At 32.7% G+C, this 23,215-nt stretch overlaps 1 protein-coding gene across 1 annotated transcript; it reads left to right on the top strand.

Moving 5' to 3' along the window:
- The first annotated feature begins 11,806 nt into the window (after positions 1-11,806).
- On the top strand, positions 11,807-22,411 carry LOC134700439 (ficolin-1-like). The gene is made up of 5 exons (XM_063561830.1): positions 11,807-11,961; positions 12,654-12,825; positions 14,888-14,984; positions 16,720-16,884; positions 22,158-22,411. Exons 1-5 carry the CDS (start codon positions 11,807-11,809, stop codon positions 22,409-22,411), a joined length of 843 nt encoding a protein of 280 aa, XP_063417900.1.
- Positions 22,412-23,215: the final 804 nt, after the last annotated feature.

The raw sequence follows: 23,215 nt of genomic DNA, 5'->3' as shown, positions 1-23,215 counted from the left end.
ATCAATAATGAATGAATGAATTTCGATTAAAAATATCTTTGTGCGGACCTTGCCGCTTTTATGTTTTTTGATGTTGTAACTGTAGATTGTACAGTGTACATGTGTTCTATATGCGGACCTGGCCGCTTGTATCACGGACCTGGCCGTGATTTTCTTTCCTTGAAGGATAGGCTATTGCATATCTTTCCATGTCTTGTATCGGAACTTGATGCTAAAATGAATGAATGCATTTTGAGTAAAAATTTCTTTATGCGGACCTTGATACTTGTTTGTTTTTTTATATTGTAACTGTAGATTGTACAGTGTACATGCGTTAAATATGCGGACCTGGCCGCTTGTATCACGGACCTGACCGTGATTTTCTGTCCTTGAAGGATAGGATATTGCAAATCTTTCCCTGTCTTGTATTGAAACTTGATGCTAAAATGAATGAATGAATTTCGAGTAAAAATATCTTTGTGACGACCTTGCCGTTTTTGTTTTTGTTTTTTGTTTTTAGTTTTTGTTTTTTGTTTTATGTTGTAACTGTAGATTGTACAGTGTACATGTATTTCATATGCGGACCTGGCCGCTTGTATCACGGACCTTGTCGTGATTTTCTGTCCTTGGAGGATAGGATATTGCAAATCTTTCCCTGTCTTGTATTGAAACTTGAAGCTAAAATGAATGAATGAATTTTGAGTAAAAATATCTTTGTGCGGACCTTGCCGCTTTTATGTTTTTTGATGTTGTAACTGTAGATTGTACATTGTACATGTGTTAAATATGCGGACCTGGCCGCTTATATCACGGACCTTGCCGTGATTTTCTTTCCTTGAAGGATAGGATATTGCATATCTTTCCATGTCTTGTATTGAAACTTGATGCTAAGATGAATGAATGAATTTTGAGTAAAAAAAAAAAAAAAAAAAAAAAAAAAAAATCTTTAAGTGGACCTTGCCGTTTTATGTTTTTTGGTGTTGTAACTGTAGATTGTACAGTGTACATGTGTTTAATATGCGGACCTGGCCGCTTCACGGTATCACGAACCTGTCCGTGATTCTCTGTACTTGATGGATAGGCGAAACCAATACAAAAGAAAGAATTTAACTTTCTATTTAACCTGTATCATGATAATTCTAACCTGTCCAACTGTATGTTACTTTGTATGTTATAATTGGCTTATACTTGATTTTTTAGATACAAAGAACTCTCACTTATAATAATGAGTGATATCAGTTTTCATAAAACACACGTTGACACTATATATAGTTCACAATAGCAAGACCAATATTTATTGACAAGGTAGTATAGTTATGATTGCAAGTACTGATAAACCGACTTATTCACTTAATTAGCAAGTCTTAAGATTGATTCTTCGGAGTACATCTTTGTTCTTTGCAGCCCCAAGAAGATACCTTAGTATTTAGTAAAATATATAAGCCTTCATCTTATACTAGAACCAGATAAGCTTTAAGCGCAATAGGGTTAGACAAAAATAATTTAGTTTGTATAGTTTACGAAGAGAAGGAGCTTCTGTTTCTTATACCTTGGCACTCTTTCGCCTTTTGTCTCGACTGGATGCTGCAAACCTACATCCCATAGTATATTTGTGTTTTGTGTTATTAAGCCTTGTATAGAAAAGAAATGCTTTAAGTTCGATTGAACCCGTGAAAAAGAACATAAATAAATTTCTTTTCGTTATAAGGCTTAACTAATACCGTTTGCGTAGTAATTTGCACGGGTAGATTCACCCGTGCATACCTAAGCGGGAATTAAATCATTCGACGGTTTGCATTCAATCAGTCTACACGTTTAATTCAATTGCTGTTAAGGTCTGTTTGACTTTTATTTTATTTTTTTTGTTTTGAAACAAAAACAATTGTTGTTCTTTAGGACTGGTACTGTCTTTCACACGTATATTAAGATTATTCTTATAGAATTGTACAATTCAAAAGAATCACATGTATACTGTCCAAAGTTACAGTATTTAATCAATTTTCTCTTTTCATTCATTTACATGTAGTTGTGAATTGTTTCTAATTTTTGTAATTATATTTTGTAGATTGTTCAGGCTGTTGATCATACTTCTAGTGAAGATAATGTGATAAGGACTGTTTTTTGGCGTAATGCCTGCCATTCAAAATTTGTTTTTTTCACGTGTTTTTATGTTCCGAATGAAATTATTAAAAGACTGGATGCTGCAAACCTACATCCCATAGTATATTTGTGTTTTGTGTTATTAAGCCTTGTATAGAAAAGAAATGCTTTATGTTCGGTTGAACCCGTGAAAAAGAACATAATACTAATATAGTCCTCCACGTTGGTGTTGCTGGACAACATGCAGCAGTATGGATACAATATTCCATTTATTTAAGATTTATTTAAAAACTGTCTAAGCAGATTATTTATTTATTTGCATACAGAAAATACGCAATAGAAATTTATAGCAAAGTACCGCAATAACAATTTATACAAAAGTACAGCAATAGAAATTATTCAAAAGTGCATACTGCTGGATGGCTAAATGTCATACTTACACATTTTGAGGGTTGTCCACTCAGCGGTGGATGGTTCAATCAATTCAGAAATTATTCATGATCTGTACATGCTTTCACCCTTAGTTTGATTTTATGTTAGGCAACAAACAACCGTAAAAAAATCCATTATTCCTTTCTTAATTACATTTTAGTAGTAATCAAATTTTTACCAATAATTCGATACAAAACAAAATCTTACTGAGCTATAAGCCTTTTTTTCCCAGTTTGATATTGTCTGTTTAATTGCAGATCAATTACTATGGACAATTATTCTGAAAAAATGCAACAAATGGCAGATGAACTTGTAAATAAATCTTACAAGCTGAGGGGAGTGTTCAGCAACTTTTCTGCAACAGTCAGTAGTGATGATGCAGCTTTTTTTTAAGAAAAACATCTGAGGACATCAGAAAAATGGACCAACAGTTGAAGGAATCTTCAAAACAAATCAAAGACAATGCAAGTAAACAGCAAAAAGTGGACTTAGAAAAACATAAAAATGACAGAAAAGAGATGGCAGCATTGAAAAAAGAGAACTTTTCATTGAAAAGAAAAGTTGCAGAGCTTGAATCAGAAAATGATTTTTTTTTTATGATTCCCTGTTATCTTCACAAGAATCATACAAGCCTAGCACCAAAGCAACTGTAGCATCTCCGGAACCAGAGACAACTGGAACTGTAGTTGTAGGATCTCAAGAACCAGAGGCAGTTGTAGCATCTCCAGAACCTCTTAAACCAGATAATTAAAAAAAAAGACATTGTTTTTGACATTCAGTTTTATTTACTGTGTGTTTTTGACATTCAATTTCATTTGAACGTGGTTATAAAAGAAGATGCCACATTGAGTACATTTATGATGTTTTGCAAAACTTTTTGTTAATTATATGTATATGAACACAATTGTAATATTGTAAACAAAAATGTGTAAAACCAGAGACAACTGGAACTGAAGTTGTAGAATCTCAAGAACCAGAGGCAATTGTAGCATCGCCAGAACCTCTAAAACCAGATAATTAAAAAAAAGACATTGTTTATTACATTCTGTTTTATTTACTGTGTGTTTTTGACATTCAATTTCATTTGAACATGGTTACATTATTGATCTTTTGCAAATTTTTTTGTTAATTATATGTATATGAACACAATTGTAATATTGTAAACAAAAATGTGTAATGAATAAATATTTTTTTAGGGATAGAGCAGAGTAAGCCATGCCTAGATATAAACGGAAATCAGTATAGCAATAAAAAAAAGATTTGAAGAAAAAAAATTATGCCAGAGACTTTGAAAGTGAGACTGTTTCTAAGAAAGCAGTTTATAAGCTTTCCTCGGATGTGAGTCTAATTATAGCAGGTATCATATGGGAAAATGTATGAATTACAAATGAACAAGATTTAGATTCATAATAGAAGAAGGAATAGTGGCAGAGTATTCAGAGTTGTCTCATTGGCACTCACACCACATCTTCCTATATCTATTCAAGGAAAACATAGTTTTGTTTTTTTATAAAATGAAGATCCCAACAAACAAACAGGTTATATCAAGCTGAACACAAATCATCCATGTTGCTCATCATTTTTGCAACTACAAATGTACTATAATTACACATTCAATAATTAAAATTACATCAGTTCTTGCTATAAAATTATCAGGTGAGAGTTAATTAACTACTGATTTTCTTGAATTTGAAACAAATATTGGTAAATGCTTTCCACTTTTCCTATTACTATTTTTCTCATTTCAGTTTCTTGAGATGTTTAAGATACCAGAGGGTTTCGAAATTCCCATTGTGCACCAGCAACAAAGAACTGGGAGTGAGAGTAAATCAGTAAGTGTCATAATTAAGCAAAGTACAAGTTAATATTACTCAATAATAACTGTTACAAGTATTTAAACATATTTTTGTTAATAGACACAAACATTGTCCAATCAATATTTATTAAAGTCAACTTAACATTTTCTTATTAATGTTAACATAAAATAAGACTAATTTATATAAAATATTACATATTTAAGTATGATTTGGAATTATATATCTTCCAATTTCTTATCTTAATATTAACATTAAAGGACTTGTCAGTCAAACAGAGGGAATATTACTTACTGCCAAATTTCATAATTAAGTGTCTCAAACGAACATTGGAGAGTTAAAAAAGAGTTGGGGTTTACTGTAGAATCTTATAGATTTTTTCCGACGTAGTCGGTATAGTTTCGGTTTGTGCCCTTTGAACTTATGGACGCTTAACTATGGCAACAGAATACGCATGCTCGAAAATCCATTCTGTCATTGGACAAAATGCTGTCATGGTTATTGATTTGGTTGTGTTTGAAAAAAACGTCTCGTTAATTATATCATGATGGAAAGCAAGTATAAAACTATAAATATTTTAACTAGATCTTACAAAGATTTATTTTTTATTTAAATAATTGTTTCTCCAATAGCTCTTTGCATCCATGACAGCTGTTTATTCGGGACAATTATATAATTTTTATGTAAACTTTGTTGTACGAACGTACATGACTTTTAGAACGCACCTACGCATGTGAGATTTCCGCGGGGTTTTGGTGAATGTACTCAAATTTAAATACGTCGGTTATCTTTTTTAAAGATAGTTCTTGTTTAGATTAGGGTTCATCAAGGAAAGGGAACTTTTGTAACATCATTCTGTTACAGTCATTGTTGGAATATAACATAATTCTTTTTGAAATGAAATGACATCTTTATAATACAATGATTTTGATTTCAGGCTTCAACATCTGAGCAACAATACACTACTTCAGACAAGTTACCGTCAACATCGCCACAACAATCTACTAGCTCAGTCAAGCGACCTTCAATATGGGTACAACCATCTACTAACTCAAAAAAGCGACCTTCATCATCTCAGCAGTCATCTACTAGCTCAAATAAGCTACCTTCATCATCTTAGCAGTCATCTACTAGCTCAAACAAGCCACCTTCATCATCTCAGCAATCATCTACTAGCTCATTTAACCAAGCTACACCATTTGATAGCTCTGTTGATCAGGTATGTTAAGTCGTGCATAAAATTAGCACAGTTCAATATTATTACTGCACATGTTAGTTGTGCTAGGTAACACATTTGATGCTCTATAGACATCAAGCATTATTTGCATAAAAGAACAAACAATAAAATATTTATAAGGAAATGCATGGTCAATAAGCATATATATTTTTTTTATGCAGCTTTCATTGAAGATAAAGACAGCATTGATTTTACAGATTCCTTATAATATATATATACCCATTAAATTGTGGCTCCCTATACTTTTTAGTCTGTCTGTCTGTCAATGATTTATATGTTTTCCAGTAAATTCTGGTTTGCATTAACCGTTTTAATAAGTTAATTTCTTGTATTTAATATCTAGGAAAGTTAATGGCTACACAATTGTAATAATAGTCATATTTTATTTTATTTCCAGCGCAGCAAAAGTAGAGCAAACTATTTTGCCATGTACAAAAGATTACAAAGGAAAAGCAAACATGAAGGCAAAATAAAAGCAGGCAAGAGAAAATAAAAACCTAAACCCCCATGTAGAAGAAAAATCAAACAGAGAGAGAGACTAAAACTCGACAGGATAAACGATTAGATCCATTGTATAAGGAAGGTGAAACTGAAAGAGAAACTAAAATTATGAAAGAAAAAACGATTAGATCCATTGTATAAGGGAGGTGAAACTGATAGAGAAACTAAAATTAGGAAAGAAAAACGATTAGATAAAACATATAAAAAAATTGAAACATTAAGAGATTCAAAAGATCGTAAGGATAAACGTTTGAATCCATTTTATAAAAAATGGGAAACAGGAAGAGAAACTAAAACTCGACGGGGTAAACGTTCAGATCCATAGATTAAGAAATGTGAAACTAAAAGAGAAACTACATGTAGAAAGCAGAAAAGACTCTCTGTTTCATCAAACATAACAAATGTGATTGAAAAGTTCCATTCAACTGTAAATAATGGACCAATATATGTTTGTACAAGCTGTCAACAACTTTGGTATAAACATAGTGTAAGAAAATTCAAATCTGTTAATACTTTAGTTTCATGATGAATATATCTTTCACATTCATTTGTTAAAATTTACTGTTTGCAATAGCATGAATCGTTCTATATAATAGTGTTCTTATCCCGGGCATAATACAATGCCGTATTTAGCAAAACCTTTTCAACCTTTGATCTTCAGTGCTGTACAACTTTGTACTTTTTTCACTTTCGATCTTGTATATCTGGGCGTTATGTATTCGGGTTTAGTTTTCTGTAATTAGTTTTTACTTCAGTTTCATTATGTATATCTCTTTCATATTCATTTGTTAAAATTTACTGAATTGTTTTATATAATATGAATGTTCTTATCCTGGGCATACAAACAATGCCGTATTTGGCAAAACCTTTTCAACTTTTGATCTTCAGTGCTGAACAATTTTGTATTTTTTTCGTCACTGGTGAGTCTCGTGTGGACTAGACGCGTTTTTGGCGTATTGAATTTTAAACCTGATGCTTTTTGTTATCTATTAATCATGCTTTTCTATGTCTAATATGTTCTGCTTTTTATTTGTATTGTAGTCCTGTAATATTTTGTTTTCATTTCAATGTTATATTTAACTGTGCCATTAAAGTGCGAGGTTTGGCATGCCTTAAAACCAGGTTCAACCCACCACTTTTATTCCCCTTTAAAAGTGTCCTGTACCAAGTCAGGAAGATGGCCATTGTTATAATATTTTTCGTTTCTGTGTGTGTGTTGCATTTTAACGTTGAGTCGTTTCTGTTTTCTCTTATTTTTGAGATAAGACGTGGCACGGTACTTGTCTATCCCATATTCATGTATTTAGTTTTGTTGTTATATTTGTTATTCTCGTGGTGTATTGTCTGTTGCTTGGTCCGTGTCTGTGTGCTGTTGCGTTTCGGTGTTGTGTCGTTGTTCTCCTCTTATATTTAATGCGTTTCCCTCGGTTTTGGTTTGTTGCCCCGATTTTGTTTATTGTCCATGGATTTATGAGTTTTGAACAGCGGTATACTACTGTTGCCTTTATTTCCCAGTGCTGATGTAGATGTGATTCAGAATTGTCCACAAACTGCAAGTGTAGATAACACTGTATGGATATGCAGTACCTGTCAGTCACATCTGAAGAAAGGAAAAATTCCTCCTTCATCAACTATGAATAAAATGACTTTCCCAGAGCAAGGAATATTGAAGAAAATGAATCATTTAGAATTGTCATATGTATCTGTCCTTTTGCCTTTCACCAAGAACCTCGTGGAAAACAAAAATTCATTCATGGCAATATGGTTTTGGTACCTGCAAATATTTCAAGTACAGTGACAAATCTACCAGGAATAACATCTGAAACAGCCACTATTAAGGCAACATTGAAAAGAAGGTTAAAGTATCAGCACCATGTATATTGTTTGAATGTTCGTCCAGAACTTGTACACCAAGCAGCTGAGTTTTTAAAAACTACTCCTTTATATAAAGCTCATAATGTAACTATCAACAGTGAGTGGACTTATAGTGGGAATGTTGATATTTCTTCAGAGGAAATGACTGAAACTGATCATGAACAAGTGAACATTGAAGATGGCAACACAAAGAACAACAATGTTGCTGATGGAGCATTACAAGATAGTGATGGTACCAAGTAGGCTTCTGAACCAAGTAAAGTTAATGAGCAAGATGGTAACAATGAAAGTTATGATAGCGATGAGGATGTCAAATGGAGTGAGGTTGATGAAAATGAGTTAATGTCAGGACAGGCTGATACTTTACTCACAGCCCCAGATTTTGTTGAACCAGCTGAGAGACAACTTATATACAACTTTGCTCCAGGAGAGAGGCAAATTCCTGTTAGTTTATTTATGGAGGAGAATGCAGAAGAATTAGCATTTCCTGGGATATTTTGTGGTACAAAGCGTCCATCGAACAAAGACAGATCAGTAAATGTAAGTTATGGGAAAATAGTCAAAGCAGTATTGCGCAATGTTGATAGAAGAGCTGCAGGTTCAATTGAAAATATCTTTTTTAAGACGAAAAAGATTCAAATGAAAACATTACTTGACCAGACTCAGTTAGCTTTAAGGAAAATTAACCTAAAAGATAAGAAATTAACTGTGAAGGATGTACGTGGTACAGCAGTAATTGATCTCATTCACCATGACAAATAGATATAGGAAGATGTGGTGTGAGTGCCAATGAGACAACTCTCCATCCAAATAACAATTTAAAAATTAAACCATTATAGGTTAAAGTACGGCCTTCAACACGGAGCCTTGGCTCACACCGAACAACAAGCTATAAAGGGCCCCAAAATTACTAGTGTAAAACCATTCAAACGGGAAAACCAACGGTCTAATCTATATAAACAAAACGAGAAACGAGAAACACGTATATATTACATAAACAAACGACAACTACTGTACATCAGATTCCTGACTTAGGACAGGTGCAAACATTTGCAGCGGGATTAAACGTTTTAATGGGCCCAAACCTTCTCCCTTTTTCTGAAACAATAGCATAACATCACAACATATAAAAACATACGATAAAATATCAATTAGCAGACTTAACTCAATCAAAAAACGTATGATTACACAAAGAACGAATAAATTTGATCTGCGATATCTGAATACAAATGCACAGTTAATTAAATATTAGAGACAAACAGTCATGACCAAAAGGCTATCAAACATATTCAAACACACTGAGAAATATTAAACCAATCAATGTTCACTTTAGAAAAAAAACGGTTTTTTATAATCTTGAAGTTTATACAAATGTTGTAAGAATAAGTGAAAAATTGAAGATATTACAAATAATCAAAGCTGGTATACAGCCAAGATCCATATAAATAAAAAATGACAAAAAAGCATTATAAACAGTATCAACAGGTCGAATTAACAAGTAAATACGATTTGAGAGTACTCGCAGTTACTGACAGCTAGTTAAAAGCCAAAACCAATTAATAGTAAAAAAATATGCATCAGAGACTAAAATCGACTAAAACACATCACAGGGATTTAGTATTTTAACGTCATTAATAGTCAAAGAAGACATGACTTGTGCAATGCCAAAAATAAATGTATCGACAGGTAGTAGTATAGTGAAGAGCGACTTCTATAGAAATAAAAGTTAACGTGGCTGTGTCCCCTATACATCTCGCCTCAAAAGATAATGAAATTTAGTTATGTTTTAATTTGCTAATGACAAAATCAATATTAGTGCCAATGTGAACTATATTCAGAGATCTAATTACAATATTGGTACGATAACCCTTACTTATAAGTTTGTTTAAAGGTTCGATGAGTATACAAGGATCACATAGTGAAAGCATACAAGTTTCTCACCAATATTAGAGGTTCTCCACCATATTTTGAGCAAGTAAGCAAGGAACTTTTTGCTCTTATCAGACAAATTGGACCTGCAACGTTTTTTTTTAACATTATCTGCTGCTGAAACAAGGTGGTTACATCTACTTAGAATACTTGGAAAAGTAGTAGACAAGAAAGATTATACTGATAACGAGTTGAACAATTTGAGCTGGCAGGAGAAGTATAGGTTGATACAGTCTGAGCCAATAACATATGCACGACATTTTGACTTCTGTGTACAAAAATTTATCACAGAATTCTTATTAACGCAGGCTCAACCACTTGGGGATATTAAAGATTATTTTTACAGAATCGAATATCAACAGAGGGGCTCTCCCCATGTGCATATGATGGTGTGGTGTTCTGATGCACCAAAGTTTTGTGAAGATTCTGATGATAATGTGTGTGCATATATAGATCGTTTCATTACATGTAGATTACCAGATGAAAGTGAATCTAAACTGTTTGATTTAGTTAGCCTTCAGTCTCACAAACGTACCAAAACATGCAGGAAAAAAGGCAAAAAAACTTGCAGATTTGGTTTTCCCAAGCCTCCTTTAAAGAAGACAACTATTCTTCATCCTCTTGAACCTCCAGACTTTTCAAAAGATGAAAAAGCAAGGCATAAAAGTGTTCAATGGATTTCAATTAAGAAAGAACTTGATAACATTGGAGATGATGAAAATACTACAATTTGCTTGCTTCTGGATAAATTAGAATTGACCTATGAAAATTATATCTTGGCCATCAGAGCTTCAATAAAATCTTCTACAGTGTTTCTAAAACGTTCTTCTAAAGAGGTTCGTGTCAACAACTATAATACTAATATCTTAAAAGGTTGAAGAGCAAACTTAGATGTTCAATTTGTGTTGGATGTGTTTGCATGTGCAACTTATGCAGCATCATATATCACAAAGTCCCAGAGAGGAATGAGCGAACTCATAAGAAAGGCATCAGATGAAGCAAGGAAAGGAAATCAGACTCTAACAGAACAAATAAAAACAGTTGGCAACCATTTCTTAAATGCAGTTGAGATTTGGGCTCAAGAAGCTGCATGCATATGTCTTCAATTGCCTATGAAGAAATCTTCTCGACAAACAATTTTTTTGACCACAAGTCCGGCAGAAGAACGTGTTTCTCTATTAAAGCCGTCAACTTTACTTGATAAAATGGAGGATGAAGATGATGATATAGAGTGTGGTAATATTTTCAGCAGATACTGTGATAGGCCAAGAACAATGGAAAATATGACACTAACAGAATATGCAGCATATTATGATGATTCTCCAGGTAGACTTGAATTTCGGAGAAATACAAAGGGAAGCAAAACTAAAACTGTCTTGCCTGAACCAAACATTAAAAAAAAATGACGATGAGGTTGAGAATGAGGAAATTGATGTTTCCAAGGATTCTAGACAATATAGAAAAAGAAAAAAAGCCAGAATTATACGCTCGGTGCACTTTGATATTAAAACAGATTCAGAGAAGTACTACAGAGAATTGTTGGTTTTGAACTCTTCCTGGAGAAATGAAAATGATTTGAAAAAATCCTGCAACTCTTTCTATGAGAGATATTTAGAAATCGAAGATGAAGTAGAAACAGAACGTGAACTTTATGAACCATTCAGGAAAATTGTTGAGGATGCCCAGCAGATAACAAATCAGGGTGTTGAAGATTCATGGGATGAAATAGCACCTCAAACAGAGATGCAAAATGCTATGGACAAAGACAATAGAACTGATCCAAAGGACACTTGAATTGAAAATTATGACATTGGAATTGACCTAGGTTTACAGCCCTCAAACCAAGAGCAAGAACTGAACAGAGATTTTGAATTGCCAGATCAGGAATTTAGATGTCACCTTCGAAAACTCAACAAAGAACAACTAGAATTTGTATATGATGCAATTCATATTCTCAAAACAAGTGAAGAACCTATTTATTGGTTTCTTAGTGGAGGAGCTGGTGTGGGAAAAAGCTATGTTACAAAAGCTTTATACCAAATGGCTGTTAAATTCTACAGTTAACAAGCTGGGGAAGATTTCTCTTCCAACAAAGTAATGATGTTAGCTCCAACTGGCAAGGCTGCCTATCACATTCATGGCAATACAATTCACAGTGCACTAAAAGTACCTGTTAATCAAAAGCTACAATATAAACAAATAATTCTTATATGATTTGCATATCTATAAATACTTGAATTGGATTGGTCAATTAGAATTTTTCTTTAAGTTCACACTTCGATAAACCATGCTTCCGAAACTACTTTTGTAATCTATTCATGCGCGATACACAAGCTTGCAGTAATCCTGGGGTTTTCAGCAAATTGAGATTTAAAAACAATTGCATAACAGTTGTGAATATTCTAGTGCATACATAACAAACAAAGAAATAAATTAAATGCACTAAAGCTTCGAAAAGGTATAAAGGATTTGGCGAATTTACGTCATGGCAAAACACGACGTCATAGGAATAGAAATTTTCAAGGAAAAGATTATTTCGTTACATGTACGCTTCAAATTCGGATGACATTTAATTAAATACATTATGTTGCTGTTAGTAGAGTGCAGACTCTAGATGGATTGTTTATCAGAAATTTACTAGAAGACAAACTAGGTGTTGATAAAAATGTAAAAACAGAGATGGAAAGATTACAGGCCACTACCATTGAAAGAAGATTTAGGAATATTTATGACCTATAAAATTCATTACTGAACATTTGTTTCTTGAATGCCTCTTCTTTACATAGACATTTAGAGGATGTTCGCTTAGATAGAAACATTACAAATTCTGATATAGCATGTTTTTGTGAAACCAGATTTCATAACCGTGATAGTGTGAATGCAACACAAATTGATGCATTTCACCAATATAGACAAGATTCTAAACCATCTGGACACAAGAGACCTCCATATGGTTTGGTATTTATTCAAAGGAGCCTTTTTGTCCAAGTTTTCCGATTAATGAATCTTCCAATGGCATTGAACTATCTGTTTTTCGAACAAATCATAACTCAGACATCACCATAGTTACTGTTTATAAGCCACCACACAAGCCAATAAGTGAACTTTATGAAAGACTTTTACATGTCCATGAGACGTATGTATGTAACAATGATGCCATCATTCTAGGAGATTTAAATGTCAATTGGAAGGAGGATTCCTCAAACAAGCACAAACTGTTAACCTTGATGCAACAATCGAAATATAAGCAACTTATGACCCAGCCAACAAATGACTATGGATCAACAATCGATTTGATTTTTACTAATATTGACTGTGTTGATAGTGGAACTAATGAAGTCTTCTTCTCTGATCATAAATTAACCTGGCTATCTTTGTTATCAGCATAAAATGGTTTGTGATTCTGTAATATTTAGAATAACTTAGTCTATTTTATCTCATCTATAACTTTTATATCATGTATATGCCTTAATAAATATAAAAGGTACTTTGTACTCAGTAAGTGTGTTGTGAACAAGATAGAATGTATGGATGAAAAATTAAGACAACAAACTTAGTTAAATTTGAAGTAACCTTAATAATGCCAATTTTTTGGTGCATTTTTATTTATTATTTGGTGGGGTGGGGGGTTGGGTAATTGATAGGGCTCACACTATTTCTAGTTGATCATATAAATTCATTTAAAGCATAAAAGACAAGTTAAAAGAGCAACGGGCGTATCATGCGCTAAAGCGCAGCCCTTTATTGTTTGCAAGAGATACTAACATTAGGGTCTTACAAAAGAAGTTATGCTTTTAAAACGGCAATTAAATTGTTGGTAAGAAAAATTGAGCACATCAAATGGACCAGAGTGATACCGTATTTTTGTTAATGTCCACTACGAAACGGGTCAAATCCCCTTCAGTATCTGGTTTTAAAATTATGAAAAAAATATCAGTGTACAGCTTAGTAATTGCTTTGATGTATACAATCAGTCTTGTTACTATTGCAATATAGGGATTGTGGGAAAAAATAAAACATGCGAATACGTCCCCTACGAAACGGCCCCCTACGAAACAAGTATGGGAGAAAAAACGTTTCGTAGTGGACACTACCACTACCATGGAGTCTTTTTGCAATCTTTTTTCAATTATATTCGTGCAAAACAAATAACAAGGGTTAGTTTCATGTTATTTTTATTATGTTTTTATTAACATATAATAGGGTTGATGTCAACTACGAAACTTTTTGTCCACTACGAAACGGTTTTGTCCACTACGAAACGCATCAAAATGTCCACTACGTAACATGAGTGGTACCTTCATATGTGAAGTACTGTCTAACCTTTATCGATAAAAATTGGTTTTCCAATTCAGAAAAAAAATAGATTTTTCTAGTATTTAAAGTAAACAAACAGTAATGTCTAAAGGAACCATTTAAAATTTCAAAAAATATAGGGGAAAAGTCCCCTACGAAACAGTACACAAATTCTGAAAATAATATCATTTTAAAGAATATTTAAGATTGCACTTTTTGTTTACAAACAGGTCTATCATAGAGGTATTTAAAATAACTCTTGAAATTAAATTTCAGACAAGTTGATTTTCCATTTTTTTTTAGGTCTGAAAGTTACGCTTTTATTGAAAAACGCCCTTACATCAACAGTTATAAAAAATTAATAAGAAACAACACGACCTCCACTAAAAACTGGGAGTGAAATCGGGTGCTCCGGAAGCTGGTTAAGCATTTCCTGCACGCGTCTTGTTATTTCTTTGTTCAGTTCGGTAATGATGAAAGGTTTTTATGACTGAGGAAGAATATCAGATATGATTTCCGACACACTTTTGTCATAATGCCGGCCAATCAGCTCATGATGGCGATCGTAAAATTTCTTGAGTGATGACCTTTATTTGATCGATTCATAGCTCTGTCTTAGCACTTTTTGGGAAAGCAGTATTCCTCGTTTAACAAAGTCAACGTACTTTGAGCTAACTCTCGAGTAATTTATCAAAAGTATTGACATGTAGTATATCTGTTGTAGGTATTCCAGAAAAGATATAATGGTAATCTTGACTTTTATAAGAACTGGAAGGAGTACAAAGAAGGTTTCGGTGACTTGAATAAGGAATTTTGGCTAGGTACATATTTATAATTTGCAAAAAGAATGTACACTTATATAAAGTCATTCACACGCTTGAATTGGCTACTGATATAAATCCTACCTAATTTTTATGTATACTTTGAAAAATTATTCCTATACTCTGTAAACAAGCACAACTATCCCTCTGGAAGGTTACTAAACAATTATAATAACAAGGGATAGTACCTTTTTTTATGTGAACCTGTTTTGGGCTATTTCTAGGTGTTGTTAATTGTTATTTGACTTATACATTTTGAAATGTTTTTATCTACATCTTTATGGTGCTTCTCTCATAGGAGTTACATAATTTAATCAGTTTCTATTTCTTTAAAGTCATACAAGTGTGGACACAGATGAGTGTGGATAGTATGTTTGGATGTTTGACAGTGTCTTATGACAAAAAGAGTTCTATGTTTTTCCTATATGGTGTTAATAACTGTTGCACGGTGACAACCAATCTGAGCATTAGGAGTGTTATTTATTTGATATTTTGTATGTTCAATACAGACATGGGGAGGCAGTAATTACATTCGTTACCAAATGATTATGATAGAACATGTTCTACATCTTTTGTAGCTGGGAGAGCAACACATAATAGGTTCATTTTTTCACGTGTTATTTTTTTCTAAATGGGAGATACTATCTAGATTTGAGAACATGATATAAGGAGCCTGTGACTCGGTGGTTGTTGTTTATTTATGTGTTACATATTAGTTTTTTGTTTATTTTTATAACATAAATAAGGCCATTAGTTTTCTCGCTTGTTCAAGTCATATGAAACCTCAAATTAAAAAAAAATATGATGCAGATGTTTTTTTATAACTAAAGGAATTTGTTGGCATGACAAGGGTTATGTTCTTCTCATATATTTTATGATAGTATTATACTAAACCCCTAAAGGGCGGGATTGTGCCTGATTTTCATATGATGAAGACATAATCTTTCAATAAGTTTAATTGAGGTCTGGAACTGGCATGTCAGTTAACTGCTAGTAGTCTGTTGTTATTTATGTATCATTGTCATTTTGTTTATTTTCTTTTGTTACATCTTCTGACATCGGACTCGGACTTCTCTTGGACTGAACTTTAATGTGCGTATTGTTATGCGTTTACTTTTCTACATTGTCAAGTGGTATAGGGGAGGGTTAAGATCTCATAAACATGTTACACCCGCCGCAATTTTGCGCCTGTCCCAAGTCAGGAGCCTCTGGCCTTTGTTAGTCTTGTATGATTTTAATTTTTGCTTCTTGGGTATAATTCGGAGTTTAGTATGACGTCCATTATAACTGAACTAGTATATATATTTTGTAAGGAGCCAGCTGAAGGACGCCTCCGGGTGCGGGGGTTTCACGCTACATTGAAGAAACATTGGTGGCCTTCGGCTGTTGTCTACTCTATGGTCGGGTTGTTTTCGCTTTGACACATTCCCCATATCTTTTCTCAATTTTTTATGAACATATACTTTTTTCTTAAAAAATTGTTTTAAAAGAGGGACGAAAGATACCAAAGGGACAGTCAAACTCGTAAATCTAAAACAAACTGACAACGCCATGGCTAAAAATGAAAAAGACAAACAGAAAACAATAGTACACATGACACAACATAGAAAACTAAAGAATAAACAACACGAACCCCATAAATTTGTCCCATTTAGAAGAAGTCAGGTTTAAACCTAATAAGACCAAGATAATGGTCTTTGAAGAAAGAAAATCAATTCTTTATGTGTTTTATTAGGAAATGACAAACTGCATCAGATTACATCTTTAAGTGAGTATACACTGCGGGTTTTGATGGAGGATTTTGATAATGAAACACGTTATGCACAGTACCAATCATTTACCATCGGAGATGCTGCATCTAAATACAAATTATCACTAAACAGTTACAGTGGCGACGCAGGTAATATGTAACTTTGTTAAAAATAGGCTTAAAAATGTCATACTACATGTTGTAATGGCACATCTATTGATAAGAGACGACAAGAGTCTAGCAATGTTCTAAATCTATTTAGAAATTATGGAACGACCAAGAGAGAAACTGAACGAATCAAATAAACTCCAAAGAGATTAAGATCAGATATGTCTATAGGGAAGGCATCTTCTGCTATGCCTTTTTAATTAACTGCTTTACAAAGGACAGCATGGTAATCTGCCGAACTTTGTTATCAGTCGGACATATCATTGAAGTATATTGCACTAGTCATGAAAATTACACACGGGTAAAGCATATTTCAAATGGTGAAGTTGAAATCATTCCTTCAAAAAATTGGCCTATTTTTAAATTTCATCATAGCCCTTCCCCTTTATTCCTCATAAAATCAAATGGTACCTCCCTAACATCAATATGTTGCACATGCATTGAACGAAAGAAAACTTGGCAATACAGTCAAACCGGTTATAAAAGACCACTTCACATTCTTAGGGAAGAGCACACAAATGGTCTCATTAGACGGGTGGTCATTTGATAAAGGTTCGGTTCATGAAATAGTTTATATACATAGAGACTGTATACAAAAGAAAATGGAAAAAACCCAACATTAAAATATAGAAAGGTTTTCGTTCTTGATTGAATTTATTTGGGAGTCGGTATTTGTTTAACATATCACTTAAGTATATTGCACTTGTCATGAAATTCCACAAGGCTATACCATATACCCATAGAAAGCACACCAAATACTCTTTTGTACCCGGTCGTCAAATATGCGATTCCAAAATTAAGATCAAAGGTCGCGGATGAACATATCTCAATTTAGCAAAATTAAACATTCTGTAGAAAAAAAACTAGGTCTATAACATAAAATAACAATGTTTTGTTTCCAATACAAATATAAAAAGAAATTACGCATTTCTTTTAGTACTACATGTCAACGCCACAAAGTTATTCATGCAATGGAAATTTATGTAATTTTCTTTATTTGGCCTATAATTTTTGGGGATACGATTGCTTTCAAGCAATCTGTAGACTTATACCGGTGGCTCAGAGCATTTCCCTCACGTCAATCGTTTTATTCTAAACATTAAGGAACATCTCGGATTCTTATGATTGTCTTGCTTTAAAAGGTAAAAACAAACAAAGGGAATGATCTTAAACAACTTTCCTATGATGTTCTTTTCATAATCTTCATGTTTGATAATTCCCTTGACTTATATGCGTGTTTTTAACAACACGGAAAATCAGAATTAAGCAGTATTTATATTTAGTGAAATTTAAAGAAATAGAAAACCATCTAGGTCGTTTAATAAACATTTAATATACGTTCTTGCTTCAGGGTTTGTTTTGGAAATTATGCGCATGCGTATAGTTTTCTTGACTTCAAGGGTTTTTAGATTGAATGGTTGCTCTAGATTACCCACTCAATTAATTAATGTATAACTCATGTGATCTTTTCTATATATGTCCGCTATTGAGGGTTATTGTTGTTGCAAAATTTTAAATCATATGCATCATTTAAATTAAAATAAATATCGGCCACATCGTAGAACAACCCTTTCGGCGAAATGGAGTCTTCCATATTATCGTTTCGAGTTGTTTCCCTTCCGGAAATAACTTCCGTGAATTCTGAAATCGAGTATTAGCTCGTTCTGTCAATAAACGTCGTATTATATAAACAAAGATCGCAGTTTAAACCGATAAATGTGTACGGAAAGGAGTCATAATCACTGACATAAAGAAAGGATATTAAATATTTTTAAAAAGAGTTAGGAATGGGGTGCCTCCTAGAAATAACGTAGGATAATAGGTGATGAGATAATGTACGAGGTGAAATACCTTCTCTCACTCTGAGTCTCGGTGACTGCTGTGGAAAATAAACTTGGAATTGATAGTACAAAAATATAACACAATAGGTCTAATTACATTGTTCATATACTTTTATCCGGGATTGGCTATTTTGTAACTATTTTACATGAGCAGTTGAATTAGTTTTAAAAATAATATTATCCAGCTACATGTATACATGTGTTAATGAAACAACGTCAATTGTATCCCTCAGAGCAATCTGCTCTTTGATTTTAAACTATTGCGACTTTTATACAAGTGAGAGGTTTAGCTAGCTATAATACCAGGTTCGATTCACAATTTTCTACATAAGAAAATGGCTGTACCAAGTCAGGAATATGACATTTCGTTTGATGTGTTTGAGCTTTTGATTTTTTTTTTTTTTTTTTTTAATATTTAACATATTTTATTAATAATCACCTGTTACATCAACCCTCAGTTGCCCAGGGAACAACTAAGGGGGCCCCAATTTTATAGACTCATTTGTCGGGGAAAAAGCAAATGAGAAAAAAACTCCCACTATAAATTATTAACATCCACCTTTATAAATATTATCTATCCTTGTACAAATGTACCTGTACATGTAGTCCTTATCGATCTATATATCTATACCTCTCACCATATATAATTATTTGAATAAAGTATGTTTTTATCATTATTTATTTCTCACAAAGGCTATCTGTATTTATTAAGCAGTTTCAATTTTATCGTACATCACGTCTTTTGTTATGTTAATTTCAATTACATTAAATTTCTGGACGAGTGATCATTTACCACGTGCGATTTGTTAAAGGGATGTGTAGTTCATTCATAAATAAAATGGATTAATGATTTTGATTCCCAATAAGGATTAATTTCAAAGATATGGTGAGTAAATATTTGTTTATAATATGATACATCATGTCTTGTTACAATTAGATGATATACATGAATACATACACAACAGAAATTACATGTAGGGAGTTGAGAGCAGTGTACATATTATTGTTCAATCAGTATCAAAGAGGTCAATACACTGACCTGACCACGCGAAATATATATTTATATACAAAAAATGTCACACATAGTGGAAAAGGCTTCTATCTTCGTATTCGTTTTAAGATATTTGTGCAAAAACTGCATTTCATGTTTTATCATATTTAAAATCATCGCTTTACTTATCCCTTTCTTTTGATATTTTGCGATATTTCTAGTTTTCCAGATAACCCATTTCGTGATTATAAGCACCGTATCTAAAATTTGGGTATAAGATGCATCTGCATTAATGACCCCAAAAATTATACTTATTTCCGATTTTTGTAATTTTTGGATATTTAATTTTGAACAAAATTCCCTTATTTTCTCAAAAATTTCCAGCCAAACGTGTTCCACCAGTTTACAATAAATAAAAAGATGAAATAGTGATTCTTTTTCATTGCAAAAGTGACACTTCCCGTTTGAGCGATTCATTTTTTGTAATTTTTCTTCAGTATAAATTATATTATGTAGTAACTTCCATTGAAATTGTTTAATTTTCCTGTTAGCTAAATTGTTATTCAAAGTTTCCCAAATGTAATCCCATGGTAGTTCCTTCCCAAAATGTAAATTCCACTTCAACTGACTATTTGGAGCTGTTTTATTCTCATAAAAGTATCTATTATCTTTAAGGCATAATTTTTTGGCATCAACGACAACTCCATTTTTTATAAATTGACAAGAATTTATTATTTTTATAGGTCTATCAGAATGACTTTGTATGCTAGAATCTGTTTTTAAAACGTCAATTTGTTGAGATGTTAACGAAGATTTAATGCGACTATATTGTGCAATCCAATTCCTTTTATCTTTAAGACTTTTAAAAATATCAAAAGAAGTTTTAAAGGATTTATTGTTTAAGTCCCATATATCTTTATTTTTTTTTATTCCACTGGAGGCAAAGTTTGCATAATATAATGCATGTCCCTTGAATTTAAATTTACAATTGCCGAAAATATTTTCTTCTAAAAGGTCCTCTTTCGTGACCGATTTTTGGATTTTCTGTAAGTCGGTCCAGGAAATTAAGAGTTCTTTATAATATTTGGACATTTGTATTTGCCTAAAACATGTAGTGTCCGAACAAGAACATATAAAAAAATCTGTATCATATTTTTCGTCTAGTGACGTTAACCAGTATTTTCCTATTGCATTCCATTTTTGTGTTTTTGAGTTGACAATACTGTACATACTTTTCACTTGTTTTGATTTAATAAAGTCTCTTAAGTTTATCATTCCTATCCCCCCTTTTTCTTTCGGTAAACAGCACACTGTTCTAGCGATTTGGTTTGTTTTCCCTTCCCATATAAAGGACCATATAATATTATTTATTTGTTTTTCGTATATAGCTCGTAATGAGCTTTTGATTTTGCCATTTCTTAAGGGGCCTTCCTTTTTAAATTTTCCTTTGAGTTTAGTATTTTTGTATTTGACTTTTAAACATCATGATAAATGATTTTTTTAAAATGCTATCACTTTAAGTTTTCATATATAAATGTTGATATCGATTTATTGTTGCAAACAAAAACTGTGAGGAAAGTTTTAATTAGCCAAGTTCTTGATTGTATGCATGGTACAAGTATCATATTAAGAAAAAATATCCTGCATTCTATAAACAATTTTTCACATAATAGTTGAAACTGCATTTGTATAGTTTACATGTCTCAGAGTGTAAACATCTTTGATAATTCAATAGATATAGGAAGACGTGGTGTGAGTGCCAATGAGACAACGCACCATCTAAATAACAATTTAAAAAAAGCAAACCATTATAGGTCAATGTACGGCCTTCAACACAGAGCCTTGGCTCACACCCAACAACAAGCTATAAAGGGCCCCAAAATTACTAGTGTAAAACCATTCAAACGGGAAAACCAACGGTCTAATCTATATAAAAAACGAGAAACGAGAAACACGTTTATATTACACAAACAAACGGCAACTACTGTACATCAGATTCCTGACTTAGGACAGATGCAAACATTTGCAGCGGGATTACACGTTTTAATGGATCCAAACATTCTCCCTTTTTCTGAAACAATAGCATCCAACATCACAACATAGAAAAACGCACCATAAAATATCAATTGGCAGACTTAACTCAATAAAAAAACGTAAATTAATACAAAATGAACGAATAAATTTGATACACCCAAGTTAAATAAGAGACACAATTTTGCTTTTAACTTAATACAATTGAATAGTTAATAGAATTCATCGTCAATACTGACGTTGTGAGTTCGAATCCCGCGTGTGGCATAGGATTATCAGTTTTTTTAACCGAAGTTCTATGGTTCTCGTCTGACACACCAGCGTTTTCCACCAATAAAAACTGACCACGAACGTTGCAATTTTACTAATAAAATGTGTCATTGTTTTGATAGGAGATAGTCTGACTTATTCCAATAATATGCAGTTTACTACGCATGACCAGGAAAACCACGAGGCTACTAGTTATGTTAACTGCGATGTTAACTTCCATGGTGCATGGTGGTATAGGAATTGTCATCATAGTAACCTCAGTGGTGGATATTTGGCGGGAGAACATCAATCTTATGGTGTTGGGATGAATTGGTACACCTGGCGTGGTTGGCATTATTCGTACAAATCAACAAGGATGATGATCAGACGACAGTAAAGTTAAATATACCAGTGGTGCAGTACTTGTAACAGTAATTATCAGTCAACTGATTAATTCTGTCATTTGCTTGAAAAGAATAGAATCGAATTTTTCTTGTATATAACTTGTTGGCAATACCATTCTAACTAACACGTGTTTTACATGTACTTTATACATCTTTTATTTGCTAAGACTTGACGACCAACACCAATCCATATGCTTAGACTTTAAATTTCTATGTGTTTTGTGTACTATTGTATGACTATTGGTCTTTTTATTTTTTAGCAATGGTGTTGCCTGTTCGACGTATGAATTTTAATGTCCCACTGGTATCTTTCACCCTTCTTTTCTTTAACAAATGTGCACAAATATTATGAACAGAAGGTAATCAGAAAATATGTATAATTTGGCATCTTGATTTTTTAAGTCCTAAAAATATACATAAAATGAGTCTTGAAGGTGTTTACGTCATAAATACGATTGGTTCAGATCTCTTTAACAATTCGAATGTGATTAGTTTATTGGTATGAATTTATCATACATTTAAACAACTTTTACAAACTATATAAAAAAAAAAAAGTTTTAAAGAACTGTTCAAATTAATTTGTCTCCTTAAAAAAATTATTCTCTTGAATTTGACAGTTGTAGGCAATAACTTCTACATTTTATTGCAGTAAAAGATTTCTGTATCATAAACATCATACCCCTATGTTCAATTTTTAGCCATGTCAGTCATGTTGGTTATAAGACGGGGTATCTGATACATTTTTGTCGAGCCTTCGACTTTGGTCGAAAAAGCAAGACTAAGCGATCCTACGTTCC

Source organism: Mytilus trossulus, unplaced genomic scaffold (assembly GCF_036588685.1).
Source record: "Mytilus trossulus isolate FHL-02 unplaced genomic scaffold, PNRI_Mtr1.1.1.hap1 h1tg000138l__unscaffolded, whole genome shotgun sequence".
NCBI classification, from domain to species: Eukaryota; Metazoa; Mollusca; class Bivalvia; order Mytilida; family Mytilidae; genus Mytilus; species Mytilus trossulus.
The sequence above is the reverse complement of the archived record's forward strand: the minus strand, read 5'-3'. Positions and strand labels throughout refer to the sequence as shown.

Bases quoted from the DNA above. Each gene is read 5' to 3' on its own strand.
- LOC134700439 (XM_063561830.1), top strand. From the start codon at position 11,807: ATGCAATTCATATTCTCAAAACAAGTGAAGAACCTATTTATTGGTTTC. The intron at 11,962-12,653 runs GTAATGATGTTA...TTCTTTACATAG, and splicing joins AAGATTTCTCTTCCAACAAA to ACATTTAGAGGATGTTCGCT. The intron at 16,885-22,157 runs GTAATATGTAAC...TTGTTTTGATAG, and splicing joins CAGTTACAGTGGCGACGCAG to GAGATAGTCTGACTTATTCC.